Consider the following 20,820-nt stretch of genomic DNA (forward strand, 5'->3'; position numbering starts at 1 on the left):
AACCTGTTCAACCAATAGGGAGAACTCAAGGTGACTAAGTTCCGGCCAGTTCTAAATATTTACAAAAAGTGTAATATGTGTCCTGAAAGATCCAGATGAACATCTATGTGACCCAAGCCTGCCAATGAGTGCCTCCAGATCTTCGTTTTGGTCTGAAGCCGTGGCAGCAAAGTTGCACATTTGAGAATGTAAAGCCTTCATTTACACACATTCGGTTCCCAGCACCAGCTTGGAACTGAATGTAGGAGAATGCAGTGGAGGCAGAAACAATTGTTTCCCTGGCTTCCCTTTAGGGAGAAGTGTGCTGGTGAGAAAAGCAAGCAGGATATAAATGGCATCTGTGATGGGGCTGCTGAAGACTTGGTTGGCCAAGCCTTCGAGTCTGATACTCTTGGGTGTAATCATGAAGAAAGGCTTGAAGGCTGAGCTCTGGGGAATCTTGGCAGCTAAGGCTAAGGTTGACACTGGAAAGGTGGTTGAGGGTGCGGTTGGCACTGGAAAATGGCATCGGAACCTCTGTTGGGTGGTGGGTGGGCACTCGAGAAAGGAGGGTAATCTGATGGAATGCTAGAGCCAGATTCATGAGCAAAATTCAATCAACCGTTCTCCAGTGCCAAGTGTTTTCAGAGGAGGGGAAAAGCTGGGGGTTAAACACACAGGGTTAAGTAACAAAAATAAGGAAGAAACACTTTCTACCCTTAAGGTCTGCATAGTTCTATGAGATGAGGTGGAGACCTATTGAATTTATACAACTGCTGCATTTGTTGTTGGGGTGGGTAGTCTCCTCCTGAATGTAATCTTGTCTTTAATAGATTAGGTTAATCAGTGCAAATATGATCCAGAATGACACAATGTTATTTTCTTCTTGTGAATTTCAAGGGCTTGTAAGAGCCAGATCCAATCCAGACCCGAGGACCGCCATCCCTGCTTTAAAGTTAATGGAAAGGTGCCCAGTCCAAAGCCCCGACTCTGTTTCTGTGATTTCTGAGGCACTGGTCAGTTTTATATGAAGGGACCTGATCCCACATTGGTTCTCTGAGGTTAACTTGCAGAGAAGCGCAGAAAGCTAGGCCCATAGTCCTGAGGGGTTGTCTGATCCTGGACAAACTGGAGGTTGGCGGGAATACCTCCAAGACTCTGAGTGGACGGTAGGGAGGTCTGTAAGGAAGAGGAAGAGACCAGATGTCTGTAATCCCAGCACTTTGGGAGGCTGAGGTGAGTGGATCACTTGAGGTCAGGGGTTCGAGACCAGCCTGGCCAACATGGTGAAACCCTGTCTCTACTAAAAATACAAAAATTAGCCCGATGTGGTGGCAGGGGCCTGTAATCCCAGCTACTCAGGGGGCTGAGGCAGGAGAATCACTTGAACCTGGGAGGTGGAGGTTGCAGTGAACGGAGGTTGCGCTACTGCATTCCAGTCTGGGTGAGAGAGTGAGACTCTGTCTCAAAAAAAAAAAAAAAAAGGGAAGAAGGGGAATGTCCAGGAGTCGACTCAGGCCTGTGGAGTCTTCTTCCCACCTGGAGGGTGCCTTCCAGTAAGGTGGCATTGTCTAATCTTTAGCACTTCCCCAGGCCAAATGTTTCTCTGGCATCCCACTAACCCAGACAGTTGGAATGCAACTACTTTCTTTTTCTTTTTTTTTAACTGGATTTTGTTAGCCTGGAGCTAATGAGTCCTGACTAGAAACAAACCTTTTTTTTTTTTTTTTTTTTTTTCCTTTTTGGCATTTATGTCAGGGAAGCAGGAGCCTAGGAGAGTCAGAGTGACACCATTTAAAAGTCAACTACATCTTGCAACTAGCAAGCACATTCCTTGCCAGTCACAGCCCATGGTCCTAAGATGTTTACAGTTGAGGAAACAGACTGAAGATACCAACAAGGACACACTCCTATAACAGCGGAAAGTCCAGATGTCCCAATACCCTTAACAATATATGCTTTCAAGATAATTATAGTTATGCTTTGATGGACTTACACACTAAAATGTCAGGGATAGTTTTCTTTACATCAATAAAGTAATAAATTTTGTCATGCTGTCAGCCCACTCACACACAGGCACAGCTTAGTTTAGTCTTTACATAGACAAGGCCCCTATACAAGAAAAACTTAAAGACAGTGTGTTCCTCCACCTGCTTTCTGAGGACACCCTACTCTGTAATAGAGTAGCTTTCAGTAAACTATCTCTTTTCACTACAGGCTGCCACTCACCTTGAATTCCTTCCTGTGTGAGATCCAAAAATGCTCTATCGGGATCTGATATCAAGACCCCCCTTTTCCAGTAACATTTACACAAGGGTTCATCTTGGCAATGGCCTTGAGGAAAAAACTACTCTCTGTTTTCTTGCAGAGGGAAATCCACCAAGGAAATAGTTAAGACATTCATATAATAGTTTCATTAGGCATAATCACTTTACAATTTGTTATTGAATATAATTCTCCCTTTGAACACATTTTGCAACGCATAACTGGCGGGAAAATAGGCAGCATGCTAGGTGTCTTTCAGTGTCTGGGGGCTCGTGAGGACCATCTGTTGTTGGATAGTGAGAAAGGCTAATGTTTCTTGTTCTTGGTTGAATCTTGTATTTTAAAAAGTCATTCAAAAACAATGTATTTTTATAGTTTTGATGTAAGTCTAAGAAAAGTGGAAAAATATGATACGGAATAGGAGTCTTCTTTTGGCCATTTACTTTCTGTGTGGCCTTAGACAAGTTACCTATTTTTCTGAATCTCCTTTCTTGAACCTTTTTATAAATTAAAAAAAAAATTAGGCTGGGCGTGGTGGCTCACGCATGTAATCCCAGCGCTTTGGGAGGCTGAGGTGGGTGGATCGCTTGAGGTCAGGAGTTCAAGACCAGCCTGGCCAATATGGTGAAACCTCATTTCCACTAAAAATATCAAAATTAGCCAGGCATGGTGGCTCATGCCTGCAATCCCAGCTACTTGGGAGGCTGAGGCAGGAGAACCCGGGAGGCAGAAGTTGCAGTGAGCTGAGATCGCACTACTGCACTCCAGCCTGGGCAACAGAGTGAGACTCCATCTCAATTAAAAAAAAAATTAAATAGAGACAAAGTCTCACTGTGTTGCCCAGGTTGGTCTTGAGCTCCTGGGTTCAAGGGATCCTTCTGCCTTGGCCTCCCAAAGTGTTGGGATTACAGGTGTGAGCCACTGCACCCAGCCTTAAATTTGTTATATATAGCTCCTTAGAGGGAGGTAAGAGAAAAGAAAGGGAATGGGGAAGAAGGTGGGCGAGGAACCTCAGGGAGGTGCGAAGCTGGGGGCGACAGCCTGTGAAAAGCTGTGGAAATTCCTAGTGGAGTGGTGGTGGCCACAGGCCACTTTAAGAACTAAAGACATTATTGCTATTTTTATGATATCAATCCTTCTTTGTGCAACTCCCCAGCCTCCACCCCCAATCCTTTTAAAACCCTTTGGTTAAAGTCAACTGTATCCATTAAGGCTTTGTGTGAGTGGGAATTATTTGTGGAAATTGAGGAAGATGTTTTCACATTGTGTCTATGTGGTATTGAACAGAAACAGCTCCTATGGAAGCGGCATTTGGAGCCACAGATGACCCTGAGAATATAAGGACCCTGGGAATTTGCAGAAATCTTGGGGGAGGGCTTTTGTTTTCTAAAGGGCATGGGACAACGGGTTGGGCAAATCTTCTATAGGTCTCAAGGTGCAGGGAGACTCAACTGATAGCTGAGTGATGCGTGGTAAGAAGACCCTCTTTTCTAGGGAACCCACAAGGTAATTTTCCAGGCTGACTGAGTTCATTGCCAGACTTGCAAATGAGCTGCAAAGGAACTCACGTTTTTCTCTTAGCTTCAGAGTAGAAAGTATAGGCAGCGCTCTGATCTGGACAGTGAAAGCTCTGTGGAGGGCAAATCAATGAGAGATAATGCTGAGGACCTCATGCGGAATTCACAAGTTCAGCTCACATTTCTGACTTCCCCGCCCCTTAATTCCTTTTGTGCTTACTTTGTGTATGGCACAATGAGCAGATCATTAAATACTGGTCTGCTTTTGATTGATAAGATCCTCCACAATCTTGGTCAACTTCCACACAGCCTCTCCCATTCCGACGCCCCTACCAACATCACCACCCTGGACTGCCCACAGGCTGGTACACATACCTCTGGTCTTTGTTCAAGCCAGTCCCTCTGCCTATAATACCTGTCCTGGTCACATCTGCTCATAGACTCAATGGTAACCTCTATGAAGTTGTTTCTCTCTATTGTCACTAAGCTAGGCAGGATGCTCTGTTGCACTGACTTGCTAGGAGCCTCTGTCCCCATGGGAGGACCGACTTTATAAGGCAGGTTCTGTTGTCAACAGTGCCTGACATATCATAGGTGCTTTATGTTTGCACTGGTACCACTTGGTCTGTTATCCTATCAATAAACCCATTATTATATGAGTCCCTTGTTCATACATGTGTTAGATCATTAATGAAAGGACACCTCATTTCAGTCACTGTGCCTGGTGCTGAGGGGGCAGTGGTTGAGCAAGACAGGCCTGGTTTTCACCCTCAGGGCACTTACAGTCTCTTCAGAGGGATAGATTTTAAACAGATTATCATTTACCTAGGTAAAGAATTGATCTGTGATGTACGCTGTGATGAAGGGGAAGAAATTCTGAGAGTGTGTAACTGGGAGCTCATATTTGATTTGGGAGTTCAGGGAATGGTTTATTGAGGAATTAACCTCAGTCATTATTTCTACATAGGCCTTGCCTCCCTAACCTCGCCTCCCTAACCTCATTGTAACAGTCCATGAGTAGGGACCTCTTCCCATCCCTTTTGTGCCCAGCCTACCATTGTGGAGTCCCCTGCTTTCTGCATTCCTCATAATATGTGGCTCCACTCCCCTTGACTCAGCCTCGCTGATCAAGGCCATGTAACGTGGTATAAACAAGCAGGGAGGCCAGCGTGTTATCGTGGGTGTGCAAGTTAGGAGAGGTCTGGAGACCATGCTGTCAGTGGGATTGGGCCGTTTGTCTTGCGGATGGTCACTGTTTGGTCTTTCATCTCTTGTTGCATGGAATGTGGAGGCTTTAATGATGTGAGATGAAAAGAAAGCCCTTGCCCTAATTGGCCTTGGCTAGCTTCTAAGCAACTGCTGTCATTGGGAGGCTGGATTGTAGTAGCTCCCATTGGGTTCTACTCTTGCAGTCACTCTGTGGGCACAATAGTCCCTCCTCGAAAGCCAATTAGGTCCAACCAGGCCCAGCGCATGGAGGGAGAGGGCAGGGTGGTTTGACAGCATAGTCATCATTACCAGCTTCCAAGTAGAGACATGGCTGTTCAAGCTGACACAGCCTGAGGGTCAGACCGGCCCTTTCAGTACAGAATGGAATCGGAAAGCCTTAAGTACTTCCCAACATGTGGTTCCTGAAGTAAACCTAATGACAGATCCTAGCTGGGAGGAAGGTTTGTTGTTAAAGTCTAACGCGATTCCAGGTGACCTTACCTCAGAATCTGAGTGTGTCCATTTTGTGTGACACTAGCAAGCCAGTTTTATTACACAATCATCACACTTTCTGTTAGCGAGCCATTTCCAAAGTGAATCCATGTTTTAAAAAATGATTCTCCAGTTTGAACATAGGGAATATGAAACAAAGAGGGTGCTCAGTTCTTTCTGAGGATGTTGAGCGTAAGTGGTGTGTGTATGTGTGTGTGTGTGTGTGTGTGTAGAAAGGGGGTATGTGTGGGAATGTGGTCTGGTATGTGCGTGTGGTGTCTGTAAGATGTGTGTAGTGTGTGTACGTGTGTGGTGTGTAGTGTGAGTAGCATGTGGTGTGTGGGGGTGGTGTGTGGTGTGTGTGTGTGTGTGTAGTATTTGTATGGTGTGTGTGGTGTATGTGTGGGGTGTGTGTGTGGTACCTCTATGGTGTGTGTATGGTATGTACGTGTGTGTGGTATGTACGTGTGTGTGGTGTGTGTGGTGTGAGTGGTGCATGTGGTATGTATGTGTGTGTGGCATGAGTGTGTGTGGTATGTATGTGTGTGGTATGTGTGTGTGTGTGGTGTATGTGTGGTGTGTGTGCTGCGTGTGGTATGTATGTGTGGCATGAGTGCATATGGCATGTGGTGTGTGTGTGGTGTGTGCTGTGTGTGTGATGTGTATGTGGTATGTATGTGTGTGTGGTGTGTGTGGTATGTATGTGTGTTGTGAGTGTGTGTGTGCTGTGTGTGTGGTGTGTGTGGTGTGTGTGGTATGTATGTGTGTGTGGTGTGTGGTGCGTGTGTGGTGTGTGTGGTATGTGGGGTGTATGTGTTGTGTGTGGTGTGTGTGTGGTATGTGTGTGTGGTGCATGTGGTATGTATGTGTGTGGTGTGTGTGGTGTGTGTGGTATGTATGTGTGTGCTGTGAGCGTGTGTGTGGTGTGTGTGATATGTATGTGAGTGTGGTGTGTGTGTGATATGTGTGGTGTGTGTGGTATGTATGTGTGTGTGGTGTGTGAGGTATGTGGTGTGTGTGTGGGGTGCGTGTGGTATGTGTGTGTGTGTGGTGTGTGTGGTATGTGTGGTGTGTGTGGTATGTATGTGTGGTGTATGTGTGTGAGGTGTGTGGGGTGCATGTGGTGTGTGTGTGGTGTGTATGTGGTGTGAGTGTGTGTGTGGTATGTGGTGTGTGTGTGTGAATGTGTGTGTCTGCAAGCGCCTATAGATGGAAGGGATGGTAGAGCACTGTGAGACGGTAATGAAGTGCGGCTGCTGAGTTCTCCATATCACGTCTGGATTGTATTTTAAGTCCTCCTAGCTTAGTGTAAAACTGCGTAAACCCAATATGAAAATTTCAAAGCCCAAAGCAAAGCAAGCTAGGTTCTTACTGTATCTCCACTTCAGTTATGTTCTCAGGTTCAGGAGCTTGCCACTGTGCCTCTAAGACCGTCGTGTATTGATCTTTCACGTAATACGTGGAGTTGCTGTAGCAATTTTCATCCGCTCTTTGCCAGAGGCCCGCTGAGTCACTGTTCTCGTCCAAGGTTTTCATAACCACAGCATAGACGCTGTCATTCACGGGAACAAATACTGGGAGGAAATGATGAAGAAGCAATCAGCCATCTGTTCCCTGTGAGCCAAGCTCGAGGGATGAGGGCAGTGAAATCAAAACAAAGCGTGAAACAAGAAAGTTACAAAAAATATGCACATCGAGTATATGGTCTCACTGTTGTAAAAGAAGTTGAAAGTCTGGAAGGAAATACATCAAGATATTAATTGTGGTGATTTCTTGGTAGTGGGATTACAGATGATTTTTATTTTCTTTCTAGTGCTTTTTGGTGTTTTCCAAATTTTCTACAGTAAAAGGCAGACAAAAGAAGACCCATACTCAGCTCTGGTTTTGCTACACACGAGGGGTGAGATTCTGGGAGTGAATCTCTTTACCTCTCTGAGCCGGGTCCCATTTCTCAGATGAGAAGACAAGCCTGCTTGGTCCTCTTCTTAGGGGGAGTGTGGGGATGGAAGAGGCTGATGCACGTGGAAAGGTCAGGTGGGCCAAGTAAAAGCAAAACCCTTTTTGTGGTCCCAGAAATGCTGATTCTCTTGGTCTCTGTTGTTAGGGTGTGGGAAGGAGTGCCTTTGAGCCACAGGGACCCTAACTCCTTAGAGGGTTACCCTCAGTAACTTCTTAATTCCACTTGTTAATTTCAGCCTTCGGATGTGTAATGGAGAGGGCATTTAAAGAAAATATGTCTCTCTCCATTTCTTCCCTTAGGAGATCTCTTCTGAGTGAATTCCTCAATGCTAGAGTATTGTTCTTTCCTGGGGCCTTTCAGCCACGCAAAATTTCTTCAAGGCTTCTCCTTAACCAAGTGAAGCAAATTCATCATGCAACACAAAAGGATCAGATAGTCCTGGATCTGAATTCTGACTATAGCACTTAGGAGCAAGTCATTTCACCTCCGAGCCTCAGTTTCCTTATTGTTCATCATTCACTCCATAAATATTTCTTGCGTGCCCACTTTGCACCTGGCCTGGTTCTAGGTCTGGGGATAATGACATTATCCTTCATTATCTGAGATCATGATACCTATCTTGAAAGGTCCCGGAGAATAAAGAGAAGAATGTGAAGATTTTAATACATGGGGAGTACTGGATAAATTGCAATTGTTATTATGTGACTATATGCACACTACAGTTCTGTGTTCTGGTTGTTAGTTTTGCCATTCACGGTTGTGTGATGCAGATCCCAAAGACCTCGACTTGCCCAGTGAGCACCTGACATCTGTTCTAGATCTGTGCGTCAGGTGCAGTAGAAGGTGAGCAGAGACAGTGTCATGCAGATAGTCGTCAGTGTCAGCTCTGCACGGGTGTGCCCTGTCCTGCTTTTCCCCTTCCATTCTGGTTTAAATCCTCTTTCTTCCTTCCTAGGCACCTATATTTTCTGGATTTCTGGCCTTAGGTTCTTCTCCTTCAGGTGGCCTTGCAACGTGCTGCGGCCACACCAGTCTTCCTTATGCAACAGGTCCATCAGAACACACTCCTGTCCAAACCTTCAAAGGGTCCTTCTTTCTAGAGCATGTCAACATTTCTGCTTTTATATTTCTGCCTCTGATCTGTTGATTACAGTATCCAACACATGTTTTTGGACTGTAAGAACCTAGTCTCAGCCTGCTGTTTGTATTCCCACTCTAAGGGCAGCCAGCCTTTCCCTTTTTCTGCAAATGCACCTGCGCCTGATCCTTGCTCACCTCTGGCTGCCTGCCTGAAAGCCTTCCTTCTCTCTCATCATACATCACATCCCCTCTTCCACTCCAACAGCTTGCTTATGTCCCACCTCTGGACCAATTTATCCCTTTTTAACTCTTGTTCCTTTTTTTTTTTTTTAAACTGTTGAGTTCTTAATCATATTCTACTTTGTGCTTTGTGCTATGCGCTGTGGTTTCATCTGTGTTGGTATCTGGACAGCCCAGTGTTGGGCCTCTGGGGGGCCCTAAGTAACTACTCATTGGTTGATTTTAAAAGTCATGCATCCAATGTTGTATAGTGCCCTTAAGGCTTAAAGTTCAGCAAGAAAAGCAAGCAAATCACATCCCTCTTGCCCATAGAAGTTTTTTTTTTTTTTTTTTAAAAAGGTAGATCCTTGCTCAGCACAGTCTTAATGTAAATGTCACTGTATTAAGGGTTTCTTTCACTGATATCAAAACAGACCCAGGAAACCTGTTCTAATATGTTGCTTGAGCTGCAGTTGTCTCTTGGGACCTGCCAAGCCACTTATACACGGTTTACCCATGTTGACATCACCCCAAAGTTTAAAAGAATTTCAAAACCAAAATAAGGAAAAGTGATTGGCCTGGGTGGCCATTTACTCAGAGTCCACAGAAGTCCTGAGTTCTAGCAATAACACCTGCAAGGCAATCGTGGAGCCTGCTGTGTAACCACGGGTGTGGGATCTGGCAATTTACATCTCCGTCGGCGAAGATTTTGACCCTTGACTTAAATCATTTGTATCATGAGTCAATTTACCACAGAGCTTTCGCAGCACATTTCTGTTTTAAAATGGAATTGGATAAAGTTTGGGGGTACATGGCATAAGTAGGCATTCAAGGAGCCTTAGGTCTTCTCTTTCGCCGTTCCCTTTCCCTGCTCCACCTAACGTCTCTGTGACTGCTGTGATCCCCTTCACCCCAGTGGATCATGTTGACTCATCTTTCTCCTGTCTTTCTGCTTTCAGAAGGCTCCCATGTTTCCCCCTCCATAGCATCTTCATATGATAGATTTCTTTCTTTTTTTTTTTTTTTTTTTTGAGATGGAGTCTTGCTCTGTCACCTAAGCTGGAGTACAGTGACGTGGTCTCAGCTCACTGCAACTTCCACTTCCTGGGCTCAAGCCATCCTCCCACCTCAGCCTCCTCAGTAGCTGGGATCACAGGCGCACATCATCACATCTGGCTAATTTTTGTGTTTTTTGTAAAGACTACGTTTTGCCATGTTGCCCAGTCTGGTCTCGAACTCTTGAGCTCAAGCAATTTGCCTGCATTGACCTCCCAAATTGCCGAGATTACGGGTGTGAGCCACCATGCTCAGTGATAGATTTCTTTCCTCCATTGCATTAGCAAAATCTTTCACCTGGAGAGGTATTATCTTAAATGCCAGAGGCTCGTGATCTCTTTTGCAGTACTGCCTCTGACACCTCAGGCTCTCCTCCAGGTTTCACATATGTCCACCTGTGCTCATCTTGAATTACAAGATTATCCTCCCTGCCCTGTCAGGACAATATCCACTGCCTGAGGGAGTGGGACATAGCTGGCCCCATCACAACTGAAGCACTTAGTGTCAGTCCTCATTTAAAAGTAAGACAAAAAATAAGCAAGGTGAGCGCGTGAAGGCATCCCATGATTGTTCACGTGCTGAAGTCTGAGACCTAGACTATGAGTGTGGAGATCACCCTGGTGGTCTTTGCAAAAGTTAGACTTTTAAGAAAGGCAGAATAATACAGTAGATAAGAAGAAAGGTTCTGAAGCTGGACAGCTGGCTGGACAAAAAGCTGTACGAGTTTTGGTTGTGCTATTTAGATTCAAATCTTAGCTAAGTTACTTATTAGTGTAAATTTTTAACCTCTCTGTGCCTCAGTTCTTGTCTATAAAATGATAACAGCATCTTCTTCTAAAACATGCCCAGCACATCGTAAGAAGGGTTAGCTCTCACTACTATAAGGAAGAGTATATAGTGGTTAAAGGCAGAGTCTCTGAAGCTGGAATGCTGGTTCATATCTTACCTTCACCATTTAAGTAGCTCCGGGACCTGAGCAAGAGTCACTTAGCATCTCTGTCTCTGTTTCTCATCTACAAAATGGGAATGATAATGGTATCTCCCTAATAGGTCACTATTACATGTTAAACACCATAGGAAGTGTTATTATTATGAAATGAATTAGAAAGCATATTCCTTGACTTTTAAGTTTGGCTGATTCAAAAAGGGCTATATAAAAAATATCTACTGGACACCTCTAAGAAAAGCATTGGATTAAGAATGAACAGACTAAGAATCAAGAGCCAGTTCTATGACTTACTGGAAGGGAGACTCTGGGCAGGTCATTTAATTTCCCTTGGTCTCAGGCTTTTCATACATAAAGTGGGTTAGTAATACTTCCCCTGTGTTGTTTATTAGATTTTTTTCACCCACGGACTAAATGCAGTATACAATTATCCCCAGAGGCATCATATTGTCAAATAGATATGAAAAGATTACACACTGGAGGCTGGTTACAGTGGCTCACACCTGTAATTCCAGCACTTTGGGTGACTGAGGTGGGTGGATCACTTGAAGCCAGGAGTTCGAGACCAGCTTGTTCAACATGGAGAAGCCCCATCTCTACTGAAAATGCAAAAAATTAGCCAGGCGTGGTGGTGTGCACCTGTAATCCCAGCTACTTGGGAGGCTGAGGTACAAGAATTGCTTGAACCCAGGAGGCGGAGGTTGCAGTGAGCTGAAATTGTACCATTACACTCCAGCCTGGGTGACGAAGTGAGACTCTGTCTCCAGAAAAACAGAAACAAAAAGAGAAAAGATTACACACTGGAATGCAATGATTATCCCTTAAAATGATAAAACTGCCCATTTTATTTAAATCAGATAATTTACCCCAAGTGTGCTCTTGCCAGGACTCAATGAATCTGGGGTTGGGGCTTTCTCACTCCTGTGGCTTGAGTTCACAAGGAATGTGCAGAAATAGCCCCCCAGCCCACTCCCTTAATTCTCGTTCTTTCTCTTCCTTCCCTTGCTTCCCATTTGGTTCAGAAGACACATGTTTTGTATAATTGAGAGTAGCGATAGAGGGGTGTGTTCTGAAATTCAGGTGAATTTCCCTCAGGGAACAAAGGACAGCAGAGAGCATGGCTTCTACTCATCAGAATAGACTGCATTGCTTTCATAGATATGTGAACTGGCCTTGATGTCTAGGGTTACAGGGTCGTATTCATCAAAGGTGAAGCAGGTGCTACTGTACCTTATAAAGGTGGCAGAAGAAAGCTGCAGACTGAGGCACAGAAACATCCCCAGTGGCTGCAGCAGCATGTCATGGAAGACTGCCATGGTCTCAATCTGTTTGGAAAGTGCTAGGTCTGGAATTGGGTAAAACTGACAACTCACCTCTTGTTTATATGCCAGGGCTTCTGGGTGAAGTCATACATGCAGATCTTCTCCCTGCCCCTTCTGAATATACATTGGTTCTGGAATTTGGCCCAAGACATCACCAGGAATGAATCACCAGTCACCATTACCTGCCACCGACGATTTAGCAAATTACAGTTTTGATCAAGAAGGGGGATGTCCTGAATATGGTTTTCTTTTATACCTGTCATTTCAGCATCTGCTGTTTGAAGAAAGCCATTGAGAAGATGTGAATACCAGCAAGTGAAATTCAGAGTTGTGTAAAATGTAAAATAAACCCCTGAGGAATGAGATGTCTGTAGGGGGTTTGAAAAGCTTGGACAAATCCCTGGGAATCTAAAAAGCCATGTGCATGTGTAGGGCTACACACATTCCCAGGAAAGACCTGAGGAGGCCCTAATCGCTCACCTCTGGCTGACCTTGAGGCTCTGCACAAGTAAGAAGTAAAGGCTAAGGTAGAGCTGTAAACTGCCTATCTGATCACTGAAGGCATTCCCCAAAACACACATGCAGAAGTGCTTGGCAAAGACTGGGAGACTTGTTGGTTCCAGAGTTATTAGTTCAAGAAATTACAACAAAATCTATTTATTAGCTGGTCAGTAAGCAAACAGAACAGAGACTTTGGCGGTTACACATGATAAAGAATACAGACTTCACAAAATTAATTTAGGAAAGTCATAAAACAAACAGCAGCAACAACAACAATAAAAAAGAACAATAAACAGCAACAAAAACAAACTCAGGGAGGAGAAGGGAGTCTGGTGTCCAAAGTTGTCACATTGTGTGTGTGTGTGTATTTATTTATTTTTTTGAGACACAGTCTCACTATTGCCCAGGCTGGAGTGAAGTGGTGCAGTCATAGCTCACTGCAGCCTCAAATTCTTGGGCTTAAGTGATCCTCCTGCCACAGCTTCCCAAGTAGCTGGGACTATAGGCACGTGTCATTACACCTGGTTAATTTTTATAGTTTTTGTAGAGTCAGGGTCTTGCTATGTTGTCCAGACTGTTATTGAACTCCTGGGCGTAAGCAATCCTCCTGCCTTAGCCTCCCAAAGTGCTGGGATTACGGGCATAAGTCACTTTGCTTGGCTTCATGTTTTTTAAATGTTTGGTTTTCAAGAAAAATTATAAGATATACAAATAAACAAGAAAATATGGCTTATACAGAAGAAAAAAATCCCAGGTAAACAGAAACTGTCCCCGAAGAAGCCCACACACTGAACTTAACAGGACATAGACATTAACTCAGCTTTATAAATACATTCAAAGAACTAGAAGAAATCATGTCTAAAGAATTAAAGTAAGAGATTGATTTTGGTGATTGTCCCACCAAATAAAGAATAGTAATAAAGAGATTAAAATGATAAAAAGAGCCAAATAGAAATTCTGCAATGGAAAAGTACAATAACTACAATTTTAAAAAGTCACTAGAAGAACTCAACAGCATATTTGAACTGGTAGAAGAAAGTATTGGTGAACTTGAAGATAGGTCAACTGAATACATTTAACAAAAAAAGTGCAAGACTTGTATACGGAAAACTATAACAACACACTCAGGATAGTCAAAATGATCTTGAAAAACAAACAAACAAAACTCAACAAAGTTTGAGGACTTACACTTCCCAATTTTAAAGCTTACTGTGTAGCTACAGTAATCAAGACCGTGTGGTACTGACATAAGGATAGACATACATCAGTGAAATAGAACTGAGATTTCAGAAACATACCCACACATTTATTATTAACTGGGTTTTGACAAGGGTAACAAGACAACTCAATGGGGAAATAAATGGTGTTGGGTCAACTGAACATCCACATGCAAAAGAATAAAGTTGGAGCCCTACTCATACCATATACAAAATTAACTCAAGGTGAACCAAGGGCCTAAATGTAAAACTATAAAACTCTTAGGAAAAAATATAGGTATAAATCTTCATAACCTTGGTTTAGGCAACGGTTTATTAGACATGATGCCTGAGGCAAAAATAAGTAAAGAAAAAATAGATAAATTGGACTTCAAAACTAAAAGCTTTTGTTCTTTGAAGGCGACTATCAAGAAAGTGAAAAGGGCTGGGCACGGTGGCTTACGCCTGTAATCCCAGCACTTTGGGAGGCCAAGGAGGGTGGATCATCTGAGGTCAGGAGTTCGAGACCAGCCTGGCCAACATGATGAAACCTCATCTCTACTAAAAATACAAAAATTAGCCAGGCGTGGTGGTGCGTGCCTGTAATCCCGGCTACTCAGGAGGCTGAGGCAGGAGAATTTCTTGAACCCGGGAGGCAGAGGTTACGGTGAACCAAGATTGCACCACTGCACTCCAGCCTGGGCAACAGAGTGAGACTCCATCTTAAAAAAAAAAAAAAAAAAAGAAAGTGAAAAGATAATCTACATCATATATCTGAAAAGGGCCTAGTTTCTAGAATATATAAAGAATACAACTCAACAACAAAAAGACAAATATCCCAATTTAAAAATGGGCAAAGATTTGAATACTTTCTCCAAAGAAATGTACAAATGGCCAATAGGCATGTGAAAAGGTGCTCAACGTTATTAGTTATTAGGAAAATGCAAACAAAAACTTAATGAGATACCTCTTTGTAGCTAGAATTACTGCTATCAAAATGACAGATAATAATAAGAGTTGGTATGGATATGTAGAAGTTGAACCCTCATTCATTTCTGGTGGAAATATAAAATGATGTAGCCACTTTGGAAAACAGTTTGGCATTTCTTCAGAAAGCTAAACATAGAGTTACTACTATATGGTCCAGGAACTCCACTCATAGGTATATACCCAGGAGAATTAAAAATGTATGTCCACACAAAAACTTGTACATGAATGTTTATAGGAACATTACTCATAATAGCTAAAAAGTGGAAACAATCCAAGTGTCCATCAACTTATGAATGGATAAACAAAATGTGGTATGTTCTTACAATGGACTATTGTTCAGCTATAAAAATAAATCAAGTACCGATACATGCAACAACATGGATGAACCTTGAAATGACTGTGCTAAATGAAAAAAGCCAGACACAAAAGACCACATATTGCATGCTTTCATTTCTATGAAATGAAGTGAATGAAGTGAAATATCCAGAAGAAGCAAATCCACAGAGACAGAAATATGAAAATCCACAGAGACAGAAATGTGAAATATTTAAAAAATGAAATATCCAGAAGAAGCAAATCCACAGAGACAGAAATATGAAAATCCACAGACAGAAATATGAAATATTTCAAAAATGAAATATCCAGAAGAAGCAAATCCACGGAGACAGAAAGTGATTGCCAGGGACTAGGGATGGTGCGGGGAATGGGAAATGACTATGACTGCTCATTGATTTGGGGTTTCTTTTGGGGATGATGGAAGGGTTCTGGAAGTAGACAGTGGTGATGGTTTCACAACCTTGTGAATATACTAAAAACTACCAAATTGAATTTTATGGTATGTGAATTATATCTCAATAAAATTTTTGTTTACATAATATGCTATGTAGGCAAGTTGGGGTAGCAGAAAGAATGTGACAGAACTTTAGTATTGGGTCTTGTTCAGAATCCTTGCTTTGGGAGAGTTTTTAAACTATCTGAGCTTTAGTCTCCACTTCTAAAATTAAGGCAATAATATCAGTCTTACATACTTTTATGTATATTAAATGAAAAGTGTATGTAAGCTGTTTTGAACTGGGTCTGGTGGTGTGCCCCTATAGTCTCAGCTACTTGAGAGGCTGGGATAGGAGAAATACTTGAGCTTAGGAGTTTGAGTCTAGCCTGAGAAACATATTGAGACCCCCATCTCAAAAAAGAAAACAAAACAAACCCCAAAACCATTTTAGGGAACAGGGTGGGCCTGACATATAGTATACATTTTTAACAAATGTTAATTAGTTTCCTACCTTCCTTCCTTTCTTCTTCCCTCTTTCCTAAATTTATACAGATTAGGATGGTAGAAAATAAAATATAGGACTTCTGCTATTGATATGGGGATGATGGTCTAATCTCCTTATGAACTGGGGGACATGGGATTGGGGGGATGGGAAACGACTCAGAAGGGAACACTCTGATTTATGTGGAATTGTTCCATGCATTTTCTGCAAGATGGAGCTCAGCCCGATAGAGGGCCTGTGTGAGGACCCTGGCATGTCCTCTAGGGAGGGGGGCGTGTCTACTGGCCTGTAGCCCTACTGGCTATGGGGACAGCTGTTCATAAAACAAAATTGTTCTTTGAATCAAGCTGGAAAGGACTTGATTTTTCTTGAGGACAGGAGACCAAAAGAAAACAAGTTTTAAAATAAAAAACACATATTTGGGGCCTCCTTGTATTTCTCCATCCCCTTTTCTACAATTCTGGGCTGTAGTTCCTGGAAATTCACACTTTCAAAAAGCCCCATCAATGATTCTTGGATGGAGCTTTTAGAACATGCATGTGTGTTCAAGTCACCGGAAGCATCTTGCTAGTACAGTTTCCGATTCAGTGCGTCTGATATGGGGTCTGAGATTCCTCATTTCTAACAGGCTCTTGGGTGATACAAGGAAGTTGCTGATCCATGGACCACACCTTGAATAGCAAGCGTTTAGCAGCTGGTTTGAGTAAACCAGGTTAGAGTTGAATGCCGGACTAATCGTTAAAGTTGGAAAAGCTAGGTTCCATGACTGCCCTGTGCACCCCAAGCCTGCCCGTCTGCCTACAGCTTATATGCAGAGGCTCTTCATGCTGTAGAAAGTCTATTGGGTGCTTCAATGCCTTGTTGGTCTCCCTGGGAAGGAGAGCTGTCAGAGAGTAGAAAGCAGTTGGCCTTCCAAGGTCAAAGTGTAATGGGAGATTCTCTGAAATTCACCAGACACGACCACTGATGGATGCAGGGATCACTAGTCTGAGGAGCCCTGGGGTTTTTGATGTGTCTCCTGGGCATGTCAGAGGTGTGACAGATGCAATATGGAGAACATGAGAAAGGGCACAGATGTTAGAGTCCAAGAGGCCTCCATTGGAATCTTCCTCCTCACATTGTAACCTTGGACTGTACTTAACCTACCTGAGCCTCAGTTTTCTCATCCATATTATGGAGAGACTCCGACCAACCTTGCAGGATTGTGTTAAGGTTTAAAAGAGGTAATGCATGTAACATGCATGCCACAGAGTCAACCCTCTAAGAGGAAGTTTTTACCACTGATGGCAAGTGTCTGTGTTAACTCGAGGGACAAGGGCGTCCAGGGAGCTGGGGGTAGCTGGAGAAGTTTTACTCTCATTTGTTGACCCACAATGGATGTTCAAGTCCGCACATGTTGATTTATGAGCTAATTGGGTTGTGCCTCTGGCTCTTTGGTTCAGCATTGTGGGTGTTATGCTTTTGAATAGCCCAAAGTGAGAGTCCCCATGCTTTAGGGATAGCCCGTGGTCAGCTTTTGAGAAGATGCATACCATTCTTCTCATTCCCCGAGGACTTACAAATTCTCAGAGAGAGGGAACACGCTACTATGTATTACATTAAGAATTTTCAAGCAGGACTGGCCCTAACAGATGATTTTAATCTAACTCCCTTATTATGTCTGAGAAAACTGAGCACAGAAAAATTAAACAACTTGCCCCAGGCTTAAGAACCACTTAGTGACAAAGTCAGGGCCAGATCCCGGCCTCCTTCCCACCGGCTGGGGATTCTCTCCACTGGACAGCTTACTATCTAGGGAATACATGTGTGCTCTGCTTAGCATTTCAGATTCAGACATATTCCAGATACAGCACATGTTAATTTTAATATGCCGTGTGTATATTTTGTTGTACGTGTGGGACACGTGCCTCATCTACTTACATTTGATAGAACTTGGAGAAAAGTTTATCACAGCAATAGTTAATTGTTCTATCTTTGCTCAAGACTTTTTGTTGATCATATTTTTGTCTTCGTTTAATCCAAAATTGCATGTTGAGAGCACAGCTGGATCTGCACTGTGCTTTACTTGTGTTGCCTCATTGGCCCACTGTGGTCAGTGGACTGGGGTTGGATGGTTGAGCTGCTCCAGGTCACATGGCCTTCTGGGAAAATAACCCCTGCTTTATAGCAATTATTGCCAAACTCCAGGCTGGCAATGATCTTGATCAACTGTTTACCTGTTTTCATGGAATGACAGAGATGAGGGCAAAATTATGACATTTTTAAAAAGAAAGAAACATTGATTTGGTTTAAAGGCCTGCCTTTTATTTTGACATTATGGCTTTCTGATGTTTTGTTGTTCTTTCTTTTATGAAACTATGGTCATTGTAGATTATAGATGGTAGATTTTCCCCTCCTTCACCTATTTATTTACTTACTTTTTTTTATGTTTGCCTCGCACTAATCAACTTTTATTTCACTCAAATTAGAGCAATAATCTTCCATACATAAGTATCTTCCCTGCCCAATAATTCAAAGAAAAAAATCCAAAATGATTAGTAAAGAAAAATATAAGAATTAACAGTCCCTTTAAATTTGTTTTAAATATTTTTAAGGTTTAAAAAGGGTTTAAAGTTTGTAATTCCTAGTAGGAAAACATCTGAATGAATACCCTAATGGCAAACCACGGTAAACGCTTCAGCTGCATTTGAGGGAGAGGGATATGGATTATCTTCAAAGCACCCCAGCTCTCTTGTTGAGAAGGTCAGAGGTACACTGGCTTGTATTATTGCGACATCCATAAGGTGATCTAGGTTGCTTTTCCTTCAGCAAGGTCTTTATCAGAAGGACATTACGCTTGACCTCCAAATTTGGCTGACAATTTACTGATAAGATTCATAACCTTTGGGTTGCTCTGGTATTGTGACATATTTGCTGGGTTCTGAGCCACATCCTGGAAGAGGCCACCATAACTTCGGGATCCTGCATGGCTGCAAGAACCTCTGGATCACTAAGAATTTCATTGAGTCCAGTTATTCTGGCCATCCCAGGCATGCCCCCTCCCATTCCAAGCATTCTCCCAGGAAGTCCATCTGGAAAAGAGCCATACTGAGCTCCTGACTATCGTCTGGCTTCTTCCTCCCTCTGGGCTCTCTCTTGCTCTTCTCGAGCCTTCTTAACTCTTTCTGTTCTTTCTTTGATCTCGCTCTTCACGTTTTTCTCATACTTTCTCTTATGTTCCGCAATGTCTGTGCCCTAGGCTGAACTTCTTTCAGCATTGCACTAGCATTTTCATCATAATCCAATTTACAGGCAAGGGCAAGATCATGGGCTGCTTCTTCCCAGTGGCCTAGAAGTCTGTGTGCTTTACCTCGCCACTTGTAAGGCTGAGCTGAGTCAGGATTCATTTCAATGGCTCTGCCACAGTCTCAGATGGCAGCATTTGGCTTCTGTAATTTGACGAAGACACTGGCCCTCTTGGCATACAAAATGGCCAACTGAGGATTCAGCTTGATGGCATCTGTGAATAAGTCAATGGCTTTCTGCAGTTCACCATCATTTAGGGCTTCAATAGCAGGCACTTTCTTATGATTTGCCTGATCCATCATCTCCTCTGTTATCTCTGCATTTTCATCTCCCATTTCTTGAGGGCATCAGGGTCTGGTTCAATCACACCTTCATTATCAATTAATAGATTACTTTCCTCACTTGATGGTTCGTCTGCCTTTAAGTCTTCCTCCACCTTCTTACTATCAGGTTTTTCTTCCTTGGTATTTTCTTCTGATTTAACTTTCTGAGTAGCAGGTGATAGTTTACCCCCAATGCTCTCCACCCACTCCCTCAGGAAGTGCATTTCCTTGGTGTGCAGAATGCTCAGATCCTGCTTACACATTTTCACAAAAGCCCGAAGTGCATTCACTTTGCGGGGGTCCATGGTCGGGAGGTGGTGGATGAAGCTGAGGGGCTGTGGCCCGGTTCCAGGCCTAGGCGCTGGCTCGGTGTGACCGCGCAGAAGGGGGCACCTATTTATTTTTTAAATGTCCTTATTTAACAAAATGAAAACTTAGCACCTATCTAGGTGCCTAAAATCCAAAGTTTTGAAACCAGAGATCTAAAAAGATTTAGTTTGCATCGTAACTTCCAGAAATGCCTTGCATTACTGTGGCAAAAAGCAGGAATTGCTAGCATTTAAGTAGGAGTAGGGAGGTTACGTCTCAAGAAAGGTGTTCAAGGACCCCTTTCTCACTGAGTGGGAGGTCAGATCTTTTAAGCTCCTCTTCCCAACATTAGAATCAGTCATCCCCCCAAAATTGAACATTTATTTCAGTCACTTTTAGGCAGAGATCAGTGTTGAGGGCACTTAGTGGTTGAGTGAGAGCAGGGGTTAGTGGGTGAGAAAGTGAAATTGGACAAGAGAAGTTGGGACTCAGAGCTTCCCAGTCCCCAAACAGAAGAGGAACTGGGAAGGTATCTCCAGCTGCGGAAGAGGAAGGTTTGGACACTCTCTTTACATGGCCAGTGTGGCTTCTTCCTTTGAGAGGCAAGAACTCTCTGCTTGAGAGGAAACCCACTGCAGGAACCCTGAAGAGAACTAAGCCCACCTAGGTCAGTAACTGGAAACAAGTGGCTCTTCCTCTGTCCTGCATAGCTACACTTAGAAATTTCATGGAAAGGTCTGACATTTTATCAAGACATTTGGCTGCATTGCTCCTGCGGTTTAACCAGAGGATTCAGCAGCAAACAAAACAAGACAAAACAAAACAAAAAAACCAGGATGGTTTAATGAGTGGGACATGAATTGGAACAGGCAGGATGAGCTGTGGGTTCCTGTGGTG

At 43.2% G+C, this 20,820-nt stretch overlaps 1 protein-coding gene and 1 pseudogene across 1 annotated transcript; both read right to left on the reverse strand.

The window, feature by feature from the left end:
• Positions 1-201: 201 nt before the first annotated feature.
• PLET1 (placenta expressed transcript 1) lies at positions 202-12,039 on the reverse strand. The gene is made up of 4 exons (XM_004052143.4): positions 11,859-12,039; positions 6,835-7,039; positions 3,813-3,874; positions 202-464 (listed from the first exon to the last, which is right to left on the reverse strand). Exons 1-4 carry the CDS (start codon positions 12,037-12,039, stop codon positions 202-204), a joined length of 711 nt encoding a protein of 236 aa, XP_004052191.1.
• A 6,742-nt stretch (positions 12,040-18,781) lies between these two features.
• On the reverse strand, positions 18,782-19,919 carry LOC101142330 (hsc70-interacting protein-like; annotated as a pseudogene).
• Between the last annotated feature and the right edge of the window lie 901 nt (positions 19,920-20,820).

The sequence above is a fragment of the Gorilla gorilla genome, chromosome 9, assembly GCF_029281585.2.
Source record: "Gorilla gorilla gorilla isolate KB3781 chromosome 9, NHGRI_mGorGor1-v2.1_pri, whole genome shotgun sequence".
In the NCBI taxonomy this organism is placed as follows: domain Eukaryota; kingdom Metazoa; phylum Chordata; class Mammalia; order Primates; family Hominidae; genus Gorilla; species Gorilla gorilla.

What these genes read in the sequence shown, in the direction of transcription:
- PLET1 (XM_004052143.4), bottom strand. Translation starts at nt 12,039, where the DNA reads ATGGCAGTCTTCCATGACATGCTGCTGCAGCCACTGGGGATGTTTCTG. An exon ending in ATAACTGAAGTGGAGATACA is followed by an intron (nt 3,875 to 6,834) that starts GTAAGAACCTAG and finishes TGCCCTCCACAG; the next exon opens with AGCTTTCACTGTCCAGATCA. An exon ending in TCTGAAGCTAAGAGAAAAAC is followed by an intron (nt 465 to 3,812) that starts GTGAGTTCCTTT and finishes CCACCTTTCCAG; the next exon opens with TGTCAACCTTAGCCTTAGCT.